The sequence below is a fragment of the Bos indicus genome, chromosome 16 (genome assembly GCF_029378745.1).
Source record: "Bos indicus isolate NIAB-ARS_2022 breed Sahiwal x Tharparkar chromosome 16, NIAB-ARS_B.indTharparkar_mat_pri_1.0, whole genome shotgun sequence".
Lineage (NCBI taxonomy): Eukaryota > Metazoa > Chordata > Mammalia > Artiodactyla > Bovidae > Bos > Bos indicus.
The window spans coordinates 3,790,281-3,811,656 of NC_091775.1; the positions used below are offsets into that span (position 1 = coordinate 3,790,281).

The 21,376-nt window shown below is 49.4% G+C and overlaps 1 protein-coding gene and 1 pseudogene across 2 annotated transcripts in view; one reads left to right on the forward strand and one right to left on the reverse strand.

Moving 5' to 3' along the window:
- Positions 1-14,258, reverse strand: part of RAB7B (RAB7B, member RAS oncogene family) — a 28,444-nt gene extending 14,186 nt beyond the window's left edge. The window contains exons 1-4 of one of the 2 annotated variants that reach the window (XM_019976688.2): positions 13,920-14,258; positions 3,688-3,756; positions 3,063-3,189; positions 2,116-2,331 (exon numbers count right to left, since the gene is read on the reverse strand). In XM_019976688.2, the coding sequence (XP_019832247.1) occupies positions 2,116-2,331; positions 3,063-3,189; positions 3,688-3,740 (396 nt within the window). In that variant the 5' untranslated portion in view covers positions 3,741-3,756; positions 13,920-14,258. Of the gene's footprint in view, positions 1-2,115; positions 2,332-3,062; positions 3,190-3,687; positions 3,757-3,994; positions 4,069-13,919 lie in introns of those variants that run through there. The other variant, XM_070767828.1, reaches the window with a different exon arrangement.
- LOC139176518 (large ribosomal subunit protein eL39-like) lies at positions 11,723-11,906 on the forward strand (annotated as a pseudogene).
- Positions 14,259-21,376: the final 7,118 nt, after the last annotated feature.

The window sequence follows — 21,376 nt, forward strand, 5'->3', positions numbered from 1 at the left end:
CTCGAACACCCCTGACCTCCCACCCCACGACCTACAGAAGCAAGATGCTAAAATGGAAGTTGTGGCAGAGACACTACCATCTGATAGATGCCGGATATCAAGTTGGTTGGAAGAGAGCCCACCCATGGGACCGTGCACATTTCCAAAGGTTGATGAGCAAGAATCTGCTGAATGACTCCAAGCCCTCTGGCATGGATAGAAAAAGATTGAAAAGGAGGGTTTAGAAAGGATATTTTTTGCAGAGAACTGTGTTGGGGGAACACTGACACAAGAGGAAGACCATATAAAGCTTCAACTCTGACCAAAAGAGGGCTTCGGGGAGGCCACGTGACAGTTGGTGGCTACAGTGAACTGGTGTCTAACTGCACCCGTGGGGCTTAAGGTGAAAGGCATCAGGGCAGGGAGAGGACGGTGCCCTGAGAATGAACTACCCCGGGCTATCAGTGCGGCCAGCACGCACCGGTGTACCCTGGGAAGGGGAGCTCGCCAGCCTGCGGCTGTTACAAAGCCCGTCGGGAGAGCATCTGCCGGAGAAGCTGAACTGTAGGATGGAGGATGGCTCTTAAACTCCTAAATTAGAAGCTAAGGAGAGAGAGGAAGAATATGCAAGACCTTTGCCATGGGAGGTACATTTAAATGTTCCACTGGAGGCTTCTTAGGACCCAAAGGAGTCACCCACCAAGAGACAGCGTGACATATCTGCTGGAGCGCACGAGACAGTACCAGTCATATAAGGATTTCCCTGACCTTCTGACCACTTCTCCTCTTTCTGCTTCACTCCTAACAGAGCCTGAAACCAGAATCATCCTGAGAAAGGGAGCACGCGTGGATGCGTAAAGCTGGCAATGGGACCTGCCTCCTAGGCCACCGTGTTCTCACCTGCTGCTGGCCCCAGTGCAGAAATTCGAGACTGCTTGGCTGGTGAATGAATTTAGGACTTAGACTCTTATTTGAGATTGAGGATTTGTACTTAGAGAATTGACACTAAATTTGCAACCTGTAGTAACCAGAGAATTGATGACTTCTGTATTTCTATTTCTAGCACAGACTTCTCCTTTGAAGTTTCATTCTTATGTGTTCTAAAGCCTACTGGTCATCCCCAATCAGTTGTTCTACAAGCTCCTCAAACTCAGCGTGTCAAACCCAAACTCGTCTTTCTCTCTGAACAGGAGGCTCTTCCTTATGGAGGGGGTGGCTTAGCTGGAAGTACCCTTCATCCTTCCAAATGATGCCTCGGTTCTCCTATCACTTTTTACTTGAACCCTTTTGAAAATGTGGTTCAAATATGATGACTTAGTTCCCCATTTATTGTCTCTATTTGAAACACTAAGTCAGCCTGTTCAAACACTCTTTGTGGTGTCTTTTGGGTTTTGTTTGGCACAAGAACATCTTTTATAAATTAACTTACTTTTACTCTTTTCTTATTAGTAGGCAATGATGAACAGAGCTTGACTCAATGCCTGCAATAAGTAAATACCCACATAGATGTGGTCACTGCCGTCATGGAGCAAGCAGATCATTTGTTAAGCGGTTAGCCAGATGATGTAGAATATGCTTAAGCTAATAAAAATACAGATTACTACTTTCTGAGAATATTTGAAGATTCAAGGAGGCATAACTACAGACTCCATATCTGACCTTGGGTAGAACAAATATTCTACCAAAAAAAGAAATACTACTCTACAGGTTAATTCAAATCCCACCTGCCTACTTCTTAGGCCTTCATTCTTCCATTCCCGGTCTCTAGATAGAATTGCCTTTGGTTCTCAGCTTATATCATGATGCTATTTCCTACCTTTGCTGATGCTATTTCTTACGTTTGCTCATGTTGTTTCTTCAGCCTGGAACCCGCTTCCTCTAGGAAGCCCTTTGTATACCCTGGATTTGAGTAGATGGTTGCCCTTTCCCTGTGGTCCCCAAGGTGTTCTCTATGATTGCTCATGGTTTACCATATTGCATCATAATTACCTTTAAAATACATCCATTACTAGACTGTGAAACTCTTAAGGGAAGGACTATGCCTGCTTCAGCTCTGTATGTGTGGGACTTAGCTCAGCGCCTGGCATGTAACTGGTCCTCACATGTTTGGTGAATGGATGAATGAGCCGACGGTACCTGCCGGTCTTCCAGATCGATCTTGTTCCCCAGCACCACCATGGGGTAGGGCTGCTCCATTGGAATGGTTTTGGCCAGAACATCACCCCGCCAGGTTTCCAGGGCTTCGAAGGACTCCAGGTCAGTTACATCGAAAGCCAGGACACAACCATCAGAGCCTTTGTAGAATGTAGACACCATGGAGCGGAATCGCTCCTGGCCGCCTGTGTCCCAGATCTGGAAGGGAAAGAGCAGTGGCCCCATGGGGCTGTGATGAGTGGCTGAAGGGACGTTCAACCAGGCCACCTCATGTCAAAGCTTCCTTTCTGGGTAAAGGCGCATGCAGTCCTTTCATGCACGGACATGACTCTCTGTCATTCATGTACACTACAGAATCTCTGCACTAATATTTAGATTCCCTGATGGTTCAGACAGTAAAGAATCTACCTGTAATGCAGGAGACTCAGGTTCGATCCCTGGGTCTGGAAGATCCCCTGGAGAAGGGAATGGCTACCCACTCTAGTATTCCGGCCTGGAGAATCCAATGGACAGAGGCGCCTGGCAGGTTACAGTCCATGGGGTTGCAAAGAGTCAAACACGACTGAGCAACTAACACTTTTAAGAGTACTGTCACATCTGAGCCCTCATTTTCTCCCAGGTCAGGTGTGAAAGTACTCCTGAATAACAGGCTTTGCAGACACTGTCTGTTGCTGCTGCTCAGTCCTGCTGATGTAGTGTGACAGCAGCCATAAGGTCACGAGGTCACAAATGGGCAGGACTGTACTCCGTTAAAACTTCATTTTCAAAAGCAGATGGAGGACTGGATTTGGCCCATGAGTTGAAGTTTGCTGACCTATGCTCTGGACGACTCTATTTCTGGGTGCACGTTGCTGCGTGAGAGCCTGTCCGGGAACTGTGGGCTGACTTTCAGGCACGTATGTTGAGGAGGGGATGGGAGGGCTGCTCACCTGCAGCTTCAAGGTTGTGTCCTCCAGTATGATAATCTTGGAGAGGATGCTGGCCCCCAGCGTGGTCTGATAGTCTTCGTAAAACGTCTTATGCACATATCGGTGGAGGAGGGAGGTCTTTCCAACACTGAGAGGAAAAACCAGGACACGTGAACACACCCCCCCACACCATTCTCAGCATCTTGTCCGTCTCACCACCGTTTCTCTCTGAGACTTTGAATTTCTAACATTTGCAGTTTGAGGAGCAAGGGACTAGGGAATGGACTCTAGAAATAGGACCAAAGTGAGCAGAGAAGTTTGTAGAGAGCTGAGTGCCTCCCAGCAAAATGGTCAGGCCTTTCCTGCGTGTGGCCAGACGGAGGAAGGCAGACATGCTAAATGGTTTGCCCAGTTCACGTACCCGGTTACTGTGGCGTTGCCGCAGACCTGGGGTCAGAAACCAGGTGGTCTGACTCCCGGCCTGTTTCTCCCACCTCGGCTCCCTTCCTTGGGGTGGAACGCCCTCCCTGGTGCCACTCTGAATCAGAAAGGGACCCGTGGAAGCGGGCAGCACATCCTGGATGTCTCACTGTCCTTGGAAGGGGCTGCTTCCCAGACCCCAGGCCCCGGGCTGAACTTGGCTTACCCCAGGGCTCCAATGATGATGAGCTTGAGGTCCACCTTCTTCCGAGGATTCATGGAGGGGCTTCAGAATCTGCAGGGAAACAGAAGTTGTCCTCAAGCTGGCCAGAGGCCCCTGTGGCCTTTGTCACTGGGGCTGGCCTCTCCTCTCCCCTGCCACATGCAGATTAGTACCAGGGGCTGGGGTGGGCTTGTTCTGTGAAGGAGGCAGATGACTGAGCAACCTTGACACACTCCGTGCCCTCACTTCTCCTGGGGGTCTCCCTGGGGCTGGAAGGATGGTGCCCCCACGGGACAGGCTCTCCTCTCACCTTTAGCTCTACCCTCCCTGCTGTTGGAGGCAGCAGCCTGGAGCACCAAGACTGCACTGGACTGAACAGAGGCCTTGCAGACAGACAAGCCGCGAGCCGGGAAGGAGGGCCGTGCGGGAAGAGGAGATGGGGGTGGGACAAGGGGCCCATTGTTCGGATGCAGAGACGCCTCTGGTGAAGCGGTGCCCTCCCCCAGCCCGAGGTGCTGCTGCCTTGGCAGAATCAAAAGGCTCTTCTCTCATGCAGCTGGTGGGGGTGTAACTGGTACATGTTTCTGGAAAGCTGCTTGGCAGCAAGTAAGGAGAGCCTTAAAAACGTCCCCGCCCTCCACTTCTAGGAATTTGTTCTAAAAAAGTTATCTGAAATGCGGGCAAAGGATCTTGTTCAAGAATGTGCTTCCCCAGTGTCATTTATAAACATCCAACAATTAAGAAATGGTTAAAAAAAATTATGGCACAGAGTGAACTCTTAAGCAGTCATTACAATGGAGTTTGTGAGCGTGTTATAATAATGCGGGAAAGTGCTTATGCCATGGGATCTAAATGAAAAACAAAAGACACTGAACTGTAGAAACCATACCCCCATCCCCATCCCCAGTACTGAAATGAATTCCTGTGGTGTGCTTAGTCACTCAGTCATGTCTGATTCCTTGGAACCCCATGGACTGTAGCCCACCAGACCCCTCTGTCTATGGGATTCTCCAGGCAAGAATACTGGAGTGGGTTGCCATGCTATCCTCCAGGGGGTCTTCCTAACCCTGGGATCGAACCCAGGTCACCCACATTGCAGGCGGAATCTTTACCATCTGAGCCATCAGGGAAGCCCAAGAATACTAGAGTGGGTAGCTTATCCCTTCTCCAAGAGATCTTCCCAACCCAGGAATTGAACCGGGCTCTCCTGCATTGCAGGCAGATTCTTTACCAGCTGAGCTACGAGGGAAGCCTGAAATGAATTCCTACCTGCATGGAAAAAGTTCTAGAAGGAAATATATAAAAAATGTAAGTGATTAATTCTGGGTGGTAGAAAACTACATGATTTTAATTTTGTTCTCTATACTTTTTCGGAGAAGGCAATGACACCCCACTCCAGTACTTTTGCCTGGAAAATCCCATGGATGGAGGAGCCTGGCAGGCTGCAGTCCATGGGGTCGCTAAGAGTCAGACATGACTGAGCGACTTCGCTTTCACTTTTCACTCTCATGCATTGGAGAAGGAAATGGCAACCCACTCCAGTGTTCTTGCCTGGAGAATCCCAGGGACGGGGGAGCCTGGTGGCTGCCATCTATGGGGTCACACAGAGTCGGACACGACTGAAGTGACTTAGCATAGCATAGCATAGCATAGCATACTTTTTAGTGTGTTTCATTTTGTTTTTTTTTTTTACAGCAAACATGTCAAACATGTATTGTTCCTGTAAGAGGAAAATGCTTATATGTATGTTTATATATATATGAGAGCATGCTAAACCACTTCATTTGGGTCCAACTCTTTGTGCCTCTATGGACTGTAGCCCGCCAGCCTCTTCTGTCTGTGGGCTTCTCCAGGCAAGAAAACTGGAGTGGGTTGTCATATTCTCCTCGAGGGGATCTTTCAGATCCAGGGATTAAACCTGCATCTCTTACATGTCCTGCATTGACAGATGGGTTCTTGACCACTAGTGCCACCTGGGAAGCCTCATGATTATACATGCTGCTGCTGCTGCTAAGTCGCTTCAGTCGTGTCCGACTCTGTGAGACCCCATAGACGGCAGCCCACCAGGCTCCCCCGTCCCTGGGATTCTCCAGGCAAGAACACTGGAGTCGGTTGCCATGAAAATGAAAAGTTAAACATATATACATACAAATTATATATTTATGCATATATAATTATTATTTTTAAGAAGATAAAGCAAAACTGTTTCAGGGACTTGTGCTTACTTAGCTCTTTCATTCTACCCCTATGTACACACACATATATACTATTCCCAACTCCCGGGTCTTCTAATCTCAGATGCACTAGATGTATGTGAGTTAACCTTGATCCGACTTTACTGGTTAAGGTTATCAACTTGAGTTTCCCGGTACTGGGAAAAGCTCTCCCTTGGACGTCCTGAGGGTTTGGTTCTAGTTCTCACTTTGCTGCTGGGGCCTGTTACTTCCTGTCTTTGAGTCTTGGCTTTCTGACTACAGAATGAGCCATCTGGGACCCAGTGACCCAAGGCCCCTTCTAGTTGAAAAATGCTTTATCTATTGGAGTTGTAAGTCGCTGGGCCATGAGAGACTTGCCCTGGACACTGGGAGGAGCAAAAGACAAAGCAAATAAGCGATAACAGCAGAGAGAAAGTGGAAACTGTCCTGACCAAAGCCTGGAGAAAGTGCTGTGAGGGTGTGTGTGTGTGTGTGTGTGTGTTTGTGGTAGCCGGCAATCCACCTGAGCCCTGCAGAAATGACACATGAGGTTGGAGGAATACTTCAGAGGAGAGAATGAAATAATCAAGCTTGGGGGATAGGTGAGTGGAGGACGTGGATGGTTTGCCTCAGGAAGGGTGAGGTGAGAGTGCGGGGAGAGAAAAGCCTAGGAAGGAAGCAAGGTTAAGGGTCATGACTATCAGGCCAAGAATCTTGTCAAATGCTTACTCATTTGTCATACGTTTTCCCACACTTCAGACAGGCAGAGGAAGAAAAGTCAGGCTACTAAGCAGGGCTGGTATGTTGTAATGGGGTCACTGCCCACCAGGAAGCCAGCTGCAGGATAAGTGACTCAGAAGCTCCTAAGGGCACGTGTCTCTAAGCATCAGTCACCACTCAGGAAAGGGAGCGAGGGTGGGCTCCTACCTAAAGGCTTTGGTGTAACCTGCTAACTTCGCCTCAGAAGCCAGTACAGAGCCCTAGGGAGTCAGAAAACAGTGGGGCAGGGGAGTGGGAAGGGAGCCAGCACTGGCTGAGCATCCACAGGGGCTGCTCTGTAGGACTTGGAGAATCCTGAGCTTCAAAATGAGTACAACGGGGCTCAGGGAAGCCAAGTCACTCATAACTCATCTCAGGCCACACACGCAGCATATGGATGAGCTCATGTGTGACCCAGAGGGCAGAGAGGCTGCTCTGTGCATGTTGCCCCCTGACCTCCTGAGCTCAAGTCTGTGGAATCCGTGTGCGCTGGATCTAGGGTATTCGACTCAGGTCTGGTAAACCCCAACCAAATCCTGGTAGAGCTGTAGGGGACCGAGAGAAAGGCAGCCAAAACGGTAAGAGGCACAGCAGAAGCTGAGGGAATGGGCCGTTGGACAGGAGCTCTGGTGTGCAGACTGACCACAGGGGTCCGTGAGCATCCTGAAGCAGAGGAGTGACACATGTCACCACACAGCCATCAGCACTCACTCTAGGCTAAGGTTTACTTGCCTGGTGTTGTGCAGAGCACTATGTGAATATGGAAATAATATGCATATCATCATGAGGTTAATAACACATGGTACATTATTATAATGCATTTATGGCACAAATTAAGGGCTCAAGAAATGTTAGCTATCTGATGGCTATTATTTATACCCAAAAATAGCCTGGGGGATTGATGCTACTATTATCTCTGTTTTACCACTGAAGAAGCAGGTGTTTAGAGAAGCCAGGTATGTAGTTCACCTCCAGAAGCCATCTGTGAGTGGCAGAGCCTACGTTAATAGTTGCTGGGATTTGACTCCAGGCCTAGCTCCAGAGAACACACTCTTAACTGCTAAGTCCTGCCTATTGCCTTCTGCGAATCTGCAGTGAGGATCACACACCCTTTTGGTGCCCCTGTCAGAGTCTTGGGGGCTGGATGGCTTGGGATTGACATGGTGCGGCCGAGCCGGGGTTGAGGGCAGGGGAGGTAGAAAGCGTATGTGAATAACAGAAGATCAATGTCCACTCTGTGTAAAGAACTCTACAGACGACAATCAAAGACAACACAGAACATAAAAGTGAGCCAAGAATAAGTAAGCAGCAGAGATCTTACAAATGATAAGTAGTAAGTTTTGAGCGGTACTCACTTTTTAGGGATATGCAACGTTAAAAAATACTACTTTTCCCACCCACCAGAACAGCAAAAATTAAGAAGATTGATGATAGGGACTTCCCTGGTGGTCCAGTGGTTAAGAATCTGCCTTGCAATGCAGGGGATGTGGGTTCGACTCCTGGTCAGGGAACTAAGATCCCACACACCATGGAACCGCTGAGCCTGTATACCACAACTACTGAACCTGCAAGCCAAAACTGGAGAGTCCGAATGCTGCAGCGAAGATCCTGCATCACACAGCGAAGATCCTGCGTGCCACAGCTAACTCCTGGCACAGCCAAATAGCTAACTAAGTAAATAATAAAAAGGATTGATAATAACATGGGGAGAGGGGAGCAGAGGGTAAGATGTATGGGAAGAGTAACATGGAAACTCAATTACCATAAGTAAAATAGATAGCCAATGGGAATTCTATGTATGGCTCGGGAAACTCAAAAAGAGGCTCTGAACCAACCTAGAGGGGTGCGGTGGGGAGGGAGATTTAAAGGGAGGGGATATATGTATACCTATATCTGATTCACGTTGAGGTTTGACAGAAAACAAAATTCTGTAAAGCAATTATCCTTCAATTAAAAAATAAACAAATTAAAAAAAACTAACTGTAAAAAAAAATTAGTGTTGACAAATGGGTGGGGAAAAACTCGTTTATTGCTGATAGACTATGAATTGGCACCATCTTTTTGAAGGGCAATTTGACAAGTAACAACATTTAATAGGAACATACCCTAGATTCTAATTCTAGAAGTGTATCCAACAGAAATACACATATGCTCAAATACACATTTTTGTAAAGGTAATTGCTGAAGAACACTGTAACCTAAATGTCCATCAGTAAGAGACTGTGGCATTAAATTATGATCATTCATACTCTGGAATACTAGGCAGTTTTCAAAGGAGTCAATTAATGAAGTGGAAAAGGATGATGACTTAAGTAAAATAAAATCACTGAACATTTTGTACAGTATGATCCCAATTGTATAAAAACGAACAACAGCCCTACGTATGTGATCATATGTTTAATATTATATTTATGCTTGTCGCACAATACACAGACATTTTATTAATTCACTCCTTTAAGAAAAAAAAAACTGCCTTGTCCTGTAATACACAGAGGCTTCCCTCATAGCTCAGTCGGTAAAGAATCTGCGTGCAATGCAGGAGACCTAGGTTCAATCCCTGTTTTGGGAAGATCTCCTGGAGAAGAAAATGGCAACCCATTCCAGTATTCTTGTCTGGAGAAATTCTCCATAGAAATGCTGAATTATCATGGCTCCAGTGTCACCCTGAACCATGCTCTTAAGACATTTGAGGGGACTTCCCTCAGGTCCAGTTTTGGGCTTCCCTGGTGGCTCAGATGGTAAAGCATCTGCCCACAGTGTGGGAGACCCAGGTTCGATCCCTGGGTCGGGAAGACCCCTTGAAGAAGGAAATGGCAACCCCCTCCAGTATTCTTGCCAGGAAAATTCCATGGACAGAGAAGCCTGGTAGGCTACAGTCCATGGGGATGCAAAGCGTTGGACACAACTGAGCTATTTCACTCTCTTTCGTTCTTTGCGATACACAGAAAGCTATGAATAGATACATACTGAATGATTAACAGGAGGTTGGGAAAGGTAGATTAAAGGCTAGGAGCTATTGTTTTATTTTATATACATCCTGCTAAAATTTGTTATACTAGTCTAAGTTATTGTAATTTAAAATATCTGATAAAGATAATATTCCTTTAAAAAGAGCAGGTGGATGGATGGATGGCAGCCCAAAGTCATCTGACAGGATAGTCACGTTTGTGTCTGGGGCAGGAGAGAGGCCTCTGGGGATCATGGCATAATCATGAGTTTCAGAGTCAGGATTTTCATCCCACCTCTGTATGCTTGTGGCCTCGGGAGAGTTTCCTAATCTTGATGAGTCTGTTCCCTTGTGGGTAAAATGGACACCCCTCATGGCTGAGGCTGATTCTGCAGGGTAGCCCATTTGTCACGTTCTTACAGCAAACTGAAAGGACCCAGTTAAATGGCTAACCGTGGCGGGGGACACAGGCTGGATCAACAGTGCCTGCTGCTTTCTTCGGTGGACTCCCACCATGGCTGATTTCAAGTGACCGGTGTGGATCCTGCTCCAGTATGCTAGAGACGGACCCTGAAGCCCACCTGGTGCCACCTCCCATACCTCCCCATATTCATGGAGACATGGACAGATGTGCCCCCCAAGAGCTTCCCTCCACGAGGGGAGGATTTCCCCCAGAAGCTGCAGAAAGAAGGCCCAGCTCCTCTGCTCCACGCCAGCCCTCCTGAGATTCATAGGGTGGCAGTTTTACTTGAGTCTTTTCTTCTCCAGATTCTAGCTCACCTCAGCTTCTACTGAGCTCCCTTGCCTACCACTACCTGGTTCTTCCCCTAACGTGCCCTCCAAGTGTGCTGCCAGGCAGCTCTCCCCCTACCCCCCGACGGCAGGGATTTGCTGCGGGGGCTGTTTACAACAGCAGGTCGCCCCCTCCTGCCGGGAGCCGTCTCCCGGCATATTGCATATTGAGCACATATTGCATATTGAGTGCAGCACCTTCACAGCATGATCTTTCAGGGTCTGGAATAGCTCAGCTGGAAGTCTATCACTGCCAGGAGCCAGCGTGAGGAACTCCACCCGTGGCAAAGGTCATGAGGAAGGAGGCTCAGCATGCGCAAAGGCGGGATCGAGCCTCAGGAGTCCCCCTGGAAATTCTCGAGCATCTACCCCCAAAACCAGAGTCTGCCTACTTTCTGCTTTGTGCTTTCACCTACACCTCTGACTTTACGGGGGGCTGTCCCCCACTATCTCTCTCTGAAAAAAGAGTTAGCTTACAGCTCCAGTTAATAATTCCTGGGTGTGACAGTGTTTCAACCTACAAACTCCTTTGGAAATCCTCTAGCCCGCCTGAATAGGTTTTTCTGGCCACATGTGATTGTTCAGAGCCTCCCAACTGTGAGAGGCAGGAGATGTTCTAAACTGTCTAAACACAGATTCCTTTGAGCAGTTAAAAGATTGATTAGAAATTGTATTGGTGAAGGGTTTTTCACTTGTTGGGCCAATGTTTGCTGCTAAGTCTCCGTATCCCTTACCTGCTGTGTCCCTGGCAGTGTGTTGATTAATATAATTGGTGTAAGTAGTAGCTTTAATGTTTGTAACCTTGGACCCTTGAGTTAATCCCTTTTCTTGTTATAGCCCACCACACCTTTGCCCTATAGGAATGCAACTTCAATGCTTTTGGAGGGTGGCGCCTGCCTAATCACCTTTAGAGAAAAATAAGTTTTCTGAAGAAAGGGTCTTAAAATGTTAACAGGCCTCTGGGCCAGAAGATGATGCAAATCACCTAAACTTTTGCATATGATAAGTTTGCAGGAAGAAAGCCTGGCTTACTGCATGACTCTACCCCTTCCTCCATTATCCTCTATGCATAACTTAAGGTATAAAAACTACTTTGGAAAATAAAGTGTGGGCCTTGTTCACCGAAACTTGGTCTCCCCATGTCATTCTTTCTCTCACCTTCTGGCTGAATTATTCAGCCTCTTTTCTCCACTGAATTTCCTCACTGAGCTATCCTCATTCTATTACTCTTTATATCTTTGGTGACTATTTAAATAAATAGGTCGCCGAGGCCGTCTCTCCTTCGAATACCCTGGATCAGCCGGGGCTGGACCCTGGCACCCTCCCCTGCTCCACCCCTCGCTGTATGTGGTTGACTCTGTTCCTCACCGTGCCTTCTCACAAGAGTTTCAGGATCAAGCAGTTCCTGGCCAAGAAACAAAAGCAGAAGAAATATCCCATTCTCCCAATGGATTCACATGCCAGCTGGTAATAAGATCAGGTACAACTCCAAGAAGAGACCCTGGAGAAGAACCCAGCTGGGTCTGTAAGGAATCCCATGTGAGAGGGTCCCATGTTGATCCGGGATAAAGGTCACTGCTATTTATTGTATACATAGGATAAATCACTGCTAATCCGGACAGCTGGGCACATTCTACTGGGGAAAAAATGTTTTTTTCTCTTTGTTTCTGTGTTTATGCATTGGTAGGGTGGTTCAGTAGTAAATGCGTGAGTCCTTCTATTTGAAAAATAAAACAGCCTGGTCCTTGGCCCCAGGATAACTAGCAGTAGGAGTGTGACCAGACTGCATCCGTGGTGACAGAAGGTGGCTTGTGAGTAGACACTGGCTGGGCTCACCAGGGAAGCGTGTGCTGAAGGCTCTTCCCATATCCTCCCGGTTCTAGCCTTGGCTGGGCTTTGGCAGTGGCTGTCCTTTTAAGCTTCCTCCCTCCCAACCCAGCTGACTCAGATGCTTTAAACCAGTGCATCCTCCTGGAGGCCAGACTGAGTCATCACCCTCCACTGTTAAATAACAGAGAAAAGCAGATTTGGAAAGCAGAGCCCCTGTTCAGCCAGCCCAGGCCCACACAGAACAGAGTCTGCCGGGAACTATTCTCCTGCCTGGCAGGACTTGGCCTTGCCCATCTGCTCAAGCTACAGCGTAACTGATTGCCTGGAGAGTAAGAAAGAAAGACGGCGCTGGTACCTCCCCACGCACCTCACCCCTCCACGCAAGTGTCTTCAAGCCAGTCTCCTAAGGACTCTTGGACCTGCTCTGCTTTCACCTGCCCACTTTCCTTCTCTCTCTGCCCTTCTGGGCCCAACCAGGACCCAGACACAAGCTTCTGCCTCCTTGGTGTTGGGTGAGGGGTCACTGCTGCGGACAGGGAGGAGGGATGAGAGGCAGTGAGCAGGGGCAGATGAGCATTCGGCAGCCGGCGAAGCCTGCCCCCTCCTCCCACCCCATGGCAGTGCCTCCTGTCTCTGCTCCCACGCCTTGGCAAATCACAGAGGTATCCACCCTAACACATAAATGGGGTTTACAATCTTGGGAGCAAGTTTGTCTTTGAAAAGAGGCTATCAAGAGAGCACAAGTCTTTATTGCCTCTCAGGAAGGCTTGCCAGTCCACCTCACCCACCCCAAACCTAGCAGGTTTAGACCTGCTCCCTCAGGGAAGTGTACCGAAGTCTTGGTTTCAGGAGGCTCAGCACTCCCGTTCTTTAAGTTCTTTGGGCTTATTAGTCTTATCTCCCCAAGTAGACTGTCAGTGCCTAGAGGGCAGGACAATGCCTCACACCTTTCAATCCCTCTAAAGAGGCTGACCCATGCCAGGAATATTGAGTCTTCAATAAATAGTCATCTATCCATCCATCCATCAGGATATGTACTGCGTGCCTACCACACATCAGTACTATGGAGGTCGAAGATATAGATCAGTCACTATCTCCGCGGCACTTGTGTGATGGGGAATGGATTAGCCACTCCAAAGCAATTATTTTTGTTAATATACAATGATGCCTAGCAATTATACGACACTTTGCAGTTAACAAAACACCATCACAGCCCAGCGGGCTCGAGTCGGGAACAACTAGCTTGAGGTGAGCCGAGACTAAGCTCTGAGTCTATTCAACTCTGTTCATTGACTCCCCAAGCCCTGCAGAGCTACGCGAGGAATATTTACAATTTAGAACAAGAGGGACGCTTTCCTACTCCAGGAGTTTCCTGTTTCCCCTCGAGACCCTTGGGTCGACCCGGTTCCCTCCTGGAAGGTGCCCTGTTAGTGTGATGGGGTGCTGAAGGACCCAGCCCTGCTGGCTCCATCTCTGCCCTCCTCTGACCATGTGGCCAGCCGCACCGTCCTGCCCCCTGCCTGCGGCCAGGCAGAGCCCCGACCGGGCAGGCTCCCTGGGCTGGGCAAGCAGTCCTTTCTGCCTTGGCTTGCTGCCACCCCTGGGAGCTGCTCAGGCGTGGAGGGGTCTCTGGGCTGGATCTACGCTCCACAGCTGCCAGATTCGAAGCCTCCCTTTCCTCCAGTCCTCCCCACACCCACAAACCCAAGTACCTCTGGGGTTGCTGAAACAGACAAAAACCAGGAAAAGCTTCCAGAGTCTTTTCAGCCTCCGATGGCAGGTGGGGGGTTCTCTCTGAGTCTGGAGGGCTCCTCTTAGAACAGCAGTCTCAGCTAGATCAAAGGAAAAAGGCTTTGGGAGCAAACTTGTTGAGGCCAAGTCACTTCCTTCTGAGTTTTCCTCCTCTCTCTTTATGCACAAACTTGGGAAAGTTGCAAAAGAGGCTGGGCCGGTGTGACCTCAGCTGTGTGGGTGGAGTGGGTGGGGAGGATGGAAAGCTGGGCTTCCTAGCAGACTGGATCTAGGGCCCGCTGAGAACTGAGTTTACAGAGACTCTGGGCCCTGAGGCAGGGCAGGACAGGCGGGGCGGATGGCAGGGATGAGGCAGGAGAGGCCTGAGGATCTGAGTCTGTGGCTCAGAGGGTCTGTTACCATAAAAAGCCTCTGGCTGTTTTTAGGAACTTCTGCAAATGCTGCTGGAAGCCAGCCAGTAAAGCTGCCCTTCTGCTGGTTGAATTATCAGACTCACGTGTGTCCTGCCGTCAGCCTGCTAGGGAGAGGTTCTGGTCCTCACACCTTGCCCTCACTCTTACGCTGCACACGCACACCATATCAATACCTCCCTCCCCACCAACCCCCCACCCCCGACACACACACACACATAACCAGACTCGTGAGATGGGAGGCAAGTCCTGACATCTCCCCAGGCTTCTCAGGTAAGAGCGTGTGACCCAACCCGAAGTTCTTAGGAACCTACAGTGAGTTAAAATGTTAGTGTTCCCTAAAGCTCAACTTCTCTGTACACCAGTACCAAATCAAATCCCAGAGACAGACTTTGGGGTGAAGCAGAAAAGGATAGCTTTATTACTTTGCCAGGTAAAGGGGGGGACACAGCAGGCTAATGACCTCAAAATTGTGTGTCCCAACCTAAGAAGATGGTGAGAGGTTTTATAGTAATTGTTCAAAGAAGTTGTGATCAGCTCATGGACATTCTTGGATGAGGTAAGTAGAAGTCAGTACCCTCATCCTTCAGGTCCAACTGGTCTGGGGTCTGTATGCCTGTGGGTGGCATACCATTGATAATCCTTAACTTCTCTCACCTGGAGGGGGTTTCAGTACCTGCAAAATAGCTTAAAGATAGTGTTGCGTGTATCTGTTGATGGAGAAACAGGACTTTGCCCCAAGGCTGGTCTGCATTGCTTCTCCCTTGTCCTGCATCCCCTCCCTTCCCTAACTAACAACTCCTTGAAACTGCCCATTGGCGCTCAGAGTAGGTCACAGAGGCTGAATGAAGGCTTTTTCCTATAATCAAAGAAATGAAGTACACAGAAAGATTCTGTGCCTTTGAAGCTGTTAGGTGTCATTTCCGGAGCCTCCGAAGAGCCTGTGCCATAGTCCTTATGTCCCAGTGCAGAGAAGTGTTCAGTGGCAGCAGAGAAGTGGTTTGTCAGAATAGGCTGCTGCTGAGGCTTACAGGTGGCAGCTGAGAAATGCCGCACCTGAGAACCTGGTGGGCTACAGTTTTATAATCAAAGGAAAAGTAGGAGCGGGAGAAGAACTGCTTTGTCTTTCCTGAGTAGACATCATGTTTCCATCAGCAGCTCCTCCTCCAGCGTGAGCAGGGGAGTTTTCTCATCCCTCCGGGGTCAGGCGAGGTCCACAGTTACTGTTTTTCCATGTGTGCAGAGAGCGTGTCCTAGGGATCATTAACACACTGAGCTCACTGGGCAGTGCATGCTCTCTTGCCATCATTGTTTCATTGTTTGGGGGGTGTCGCGTGCTTCTGTTGCGTGGTTTTGTTGCTAAGCAAGCCTGCTTGGTTTTGTGGTTAAGCAAACCTACTTTCTTGAGTAATCATTAACGTATAGGGGTCTCCCATATTTTTTTTTGACAGCTCCCTAGTGGGATTAACTATTCAGTCACCTACTTTGTCTGGTTACTCCCTATCACCCTAGAGTCCCACAGGGTCCTGCTCAGTACCATTAGCGTAAGGTTCATTTGAGCTGCCTGTAACTATGCCTTGGGGGACTATGGTTGGCAGATTAAAGGGGAATAAAGTGAGTTTCACTTCAGTTCAGTTCAGTCGCTCAGTCATGTCCGACTGTTTGCGACCCCATGAATCGCAGCATGCCAGGCCTCCCTGTCCCTCACCAACTCCCGGAGTTCACCCAGACTCACGTCCATTGAGTCAGTGATGCCATCCAGCCATCTCATCCTCTGTCGTCCCCTTCCCATCCTGCCCCCAATCCCTCCCAGCATCAGAGTCTTTTCCAATGAGTCAACTCTTCGCATGAGGTGGCCAAAGTACTGGAGTTTCAGCTTTAGCATCATTTCTTCCAAAGAAATCCCAGGGCTGAGCTCCTTCAGAAAGGACTGGTTGAATCTCCTTGCAGTCCAAGGGACTCTCAAGAGTCTTCTCCAACACCACAGTTCAAAGGCATCAATTCTTCGGCACTCAGCTTTCTTCACAGTCCAACTCTCACATCCATACATGACCACTGGAAAAACCATAGCCTTGACTAGACGGACCTTTGTTGGCAAAGTAATGTCTCTGCTTTTGAATATGCTATCTAGGTTGGTCATAACTTTCCTTCCAAGGAGTAAGCGTCTTTTAATTTCATGGCTGCAGTCACCATCTGCAGTGATTTTGGAGCCCCAAAAAATAAAGTCTGACACTGTTTCCACTGTTTCCCCATCTATTTGCCATGAAGTGATGGGACCAGATGCCACGATCTTCTTTTTCTGAATGTTCAGTTTTAAGCCAACTTTTTCACTCTCCTCTTTCACCTTCATCAAGAGGCTTTTTAGTTCCTCTTCACTTTCTGCCATAAGGGTGGTATCATCTGCATATCTGAGGTTATTGATATTTCTCCCGGCAATTTTGATTCCAGCTTGTGCTTCTTCCAGCCCAGCATTTCTCATGATGTACTCTGCATAGAAGTTAAATAAGCAGGGTGACAATATACAGCCTTGATGTACTCCTTTTCCTATTTGGAACCAGTCTGTTTTTTCATGTCCAGTTCTAACTGTTGCTTCCTGACCTGCATACAGATTTCTCAAGAGGCAGGTCAGGTGGTCTGGTATTCCCATCTCTTTTGGAATTTTCCAGTTTATTGTGATCCACTTGCAAATGAGGTGAGTCCAGATCCCAAGGAACCCCTCTAAGGCTTATAATACGTTTATACACTGGGGATGTGCCTGCCCCCCATCCGCACATTCCTCCTGAGGTGGGATTTTTCGCTCCTCATGAGGTTCATCCTTTGTTTAATAGTCCTCATTGTTAGAAAGTTCTTCCTTTGTCCAGTCTGAGTCTCCAGTACTGCTTCATCGCTGCTTACTGTCTAGGTCTGTTTGGTCAACTAGACTACACATTTCTTAAGGGTGGACTTAATATCCTCGAACCCACACCTAGCCACATGTAGTGACAGATACAGGGCCTGGAAAGGAGTGTTTGATGGAACAAAAGCTCTAGTTGAAACTCGTTTCTTTGTTTCACTGGCAAACATGCCTGGAGGGAGGGTGCAGTGATTTTCATGAAGTGTAATAATTGGACAGCATACATTAAAGTTGGAAAAATTCCAGGGCAAATTCCTCTTGGTTACTTGAACTGAAAGGGTGTATCAGTTCACCCTCAGGACAACCACTGGTTTCTGACAGCCGATTTGCTTTTAAATGGGTGCCCTTTGGAATCCCCCGGCCCCCATTCTTCTTTTCTGAGACCCGGTTTTAAATGACACGTGTGTGCTGGGGGAGGGGACAGACAGGTATCTGTAAAGCTATAGAAGTACATTTGAGCCTCTTTAGGGAGCATGTAGAAGTGATCATGGGCCCCTGGCTGCTGTGGGTGCTTGTGAGCAGGGGAAGTGGGCTGTCCTCAGCTGATTTTGAACGTGAGACCGAAACTTAAATTTTCAGGAGATGATTGCAGAACTGCCCTTAACGCCTTGGGAAGCCAAGTCACCAAGCACCTTTGGGCTCTAGTCTCTGCTTCCTCTGTCCACATGGATCAAAAGTCAGCAGCTTCCCCTCTCTCCCTCTGACGCAGGCTCCACTGGAAAATGGCATCTGGCCTCTGCTCTGTGGGGGAGGCCCTGACTATGTGTTCATTGAATTTCCTTCCTTTCTTTCTCTTTCACGCGTCAGAACCTTCGTGGGGACACAAAATGGATACTTGGCATTTTATCAGTGGGAATAAGACATGGTGCAAATAATGGTATAAGAAACACAGCTAAAGGGTTGTGATTTAAAGGATCTCAAACAGGAAAGCTTTGTGGAGAGGAAGGATTTTCATGGGAAGATGCAGGCCTTGGGAACATGTGCAGATGCGTGGTATGTGGCCAGGGAGTGAGGTTCACTATGAGAAGTGGTCTTGGTGGGGGACGGCGTGGGCCCTGGGTGGCAGGGAGAGTGATGCAGGCTCAGCTTCTCTGCACACTGGTGCTGAATGGAGTCTCAGAGTCAGAGTTTCGGGTGAAGTAGCAAAGGACAGCTTTATTCCTTTGCCAGGCAAAGGGTGACACAGCAGACGCCCACCTTGAAAACTAAGCGTCCTCCCCAGGAGGACTTGATGAGAAGCTTTGTAACAATACTTCCCAAGAGTAGGCTTGCTGATGAGAAGAGGGTGTGTGCAGAGTCTCCTAAACCTCTGGGCCCTTTAATCCTTGCCTCAGGTGGTTCCTGGTGGCTCCTCTTCTGATTAGCAACTGTTCACATCTGCCCTTTGGACCTCAGGAAAGGTCACGGAGGCTGGAGTCTTGCCTACAAGAAATGAGGGGGAAAGGGCCTCTGTGCTGGGAGCCCCACAGGGCCCCCCTTGGTTTCAAGAGGAGGGGCCGATCTGCTTGGCAGAAGAGAGATGGCACAAAAAAGGCACCTGTCAGGGCTGAGCGTTTCACAGGCGCACCCCACAGCGCTGAGACGCCAACCTGGATTTTTGTGGCACTGGGTCTAATATCTCGTGGCTACAATGTCAACATCTGTTGAAAAGGAGTCCTTCTGGGGACTGTGCACCTTTGGTGAACAGCGAAGAAAGAATCTTGGAAGTAAACTATGAAGCTGAGGAAATGGAGGTGGCTCTGTTTGGTCCAGGGTAGAAGACACGGGAGTGGAGGGAGGAGGTGAGACGGAGGCCAGACCCTCCAGAGCCCGGGAGCCCGGAGCCTGGCTTTGAGGTGAGCCGTGAGGAGCTGCTGGGAAGCTGGAGCAGGGGCAAATGTGGTTAGAGCCGGGCTTCCGAAATGTGTCTGGGAGGAGGAGAGACCCGGTCAGATGGTTGGGATGCTCCGGAAATAGTCCTGGTGAAAGGCAGTGACTGGGGCATAAAGGAACAAGTGGCGGAAGCGATCTTGTGACAGACCTGCCAGGGCCGCCGTGGAGTTAAGCCGCGGCCTGGCGCCATCACCGCCCCGGCAGACGTCATGGCGGCCCTACTGGGCCAGGTGTGGCTGCAAGCCCCGTACTCGGTGGGGAGCAAGACGCTGCCTGTCCTCACTTCAGGCACTTGGAGGGTGCTTATGGTCGCTGACTGAACCTGAGGACTGCTCGGGGGATGGAGGGCATGTGAGGGCCAGGGGAGCTGCCAGCTCTGTAGAGGAGGCTGCAGCCGGGGGGGGGGTCAGGGTGTGATGCCGCTCACCCTGGGGGGAGACAACGCGATTGGCAGGTGGTACGGGGCTCCTGTCAGCGGGACGTCTTCTTGACCCCAGTTAGGCTCCGTGAGGGCAGACTCTACCTGTCTGGTGCACGCTTCTGTGCCTAGGCTTCTGTGCCTGGCACTTGCTCTGGGCTAAGCCTGCCTCTTCCCCGCTCCACATCTTGTTTCTGGCCAGAGCAATACTGGGGAGGGCTCCTGCCGTTCCCTGGTCTCAGACCTGTGAACACGACCACCAGGGTCAAGGAGCCTGAGGGCAGGGTGCTGACCAAGCACAGGGTTCTGGGCCTCCTCCCAGGCTGGGGGGATGGCAGGAACCCTGGCTCCCAGGAGTTTCCTGGAGAGGACGCAATTACAAGTCGGACGTGCAGGGACCAAATCCCCCAAGAAAGGCTCTGAGCAACAGATCCAGGAGAAGAAAGATGCTGGCAGATAGAAGTCCTAACTCACTCATGGCTCTCACATCATCCTGCCAATTGTCCATTCTGAGATCACCTCCTTGTATCTATTCCCCTTCTCTGTCTTTCTCACTTCCCTTTTCCGCTTTCTTGTTTCCTTGGAATTGAACTTCCCAATAAAAAGTTAAATATAAGCTTCTGACTTAGGCATTTCAAAAAAATTTCCCCTTAGGGAAACAGGACTAAGGTAGGGCTCCATAAATATTTGCTGGGCAAATGAAAGAATTGTATGACCAGACTACTGCAGGATTGAGAAACAAAGATACAGGAGCTAATTTGAAAAAGTCACAGGTTTAGAGATTGTCTGTCAACTCGGGAACTGTCTCCATAGGCCATACCCAGCAGAGACACCCCATCCCAGAGTGGTGGGAAGGGGACAGAGAGAAGAGGCTGAGGCAGACGCGAGACACACTCACATTTAAGAAGCAGGAGAAAAGAAGGGACCCTTGCAAGAGGCCTGGTGAAGCAGAGACAACCAGTGTTCATTCAAGCCCCCGTACACCGCCAGGCCACAGCTCGCCACCCGTTCCCAGCCCCTGTAGACAGGTGTGGCCGTGGACCACATTTTAGCCGATGGACAGAATGATGAACAAGACAGAGCGCCTGCTCCTGTAGACCTCAAGTCAAATAAATCCAGAGAAGTGTCCCGCTGGTACCTGGGCCGCTTTTAGATCTGGCCTGGGAAGACTTCCTAGCAGAGCTGCTGCACTCTCCCTGTCCACAGGACAGTAGAATGACTCTGAGGTCCAAGGGGGTGCGGGAACCACAGGCACATGGAGTCCAGGGTTTGGAAGCATGGTCTTTTTAACTGGCCTCTCCATGAATGAAGAATACACTTCGATTGTGTTAAGCCACTCGATTTGGCCGGGAGGTGGGGTTCTCTGTTAAAGAAGATAGTGTTATGTCATAACCTAGCAAGTGTGGAAAAGACGAGGGCAGATGCTGAAGCTGAGGAGTGGAACACACTATGGCCCTGAGGCCTGGCCTTGTGGCTCTAAACCCTGATGTCGTCCACACACCCCAGGTTTGTGTGGATGTTGGGTGAGTTCTTGCATACCTCCTCTCAAGCACAAGTTCTTTTAAGAGCTCCCTAGCCAAAGTCACTGAGCTGTGCTCCTGAGGCCACTGACGTCCACATGGGGCAGTTATCCCAGCGTCCCTTCCATGGTGATATGCACATGCCAGAGCTCTTTAGCTGAGAACAGTAGACACAGCAGGAAGGACAGAAGCAGAGAAGCCCTGACGACCTCATTGCTGAGGCCTCAGGAGCTGCCTCTGTGTGCCTGCCACGCACGACTCAGTGCCAGGCACCCCTCCACCCTGTGGGGTCCACTCAAGATTC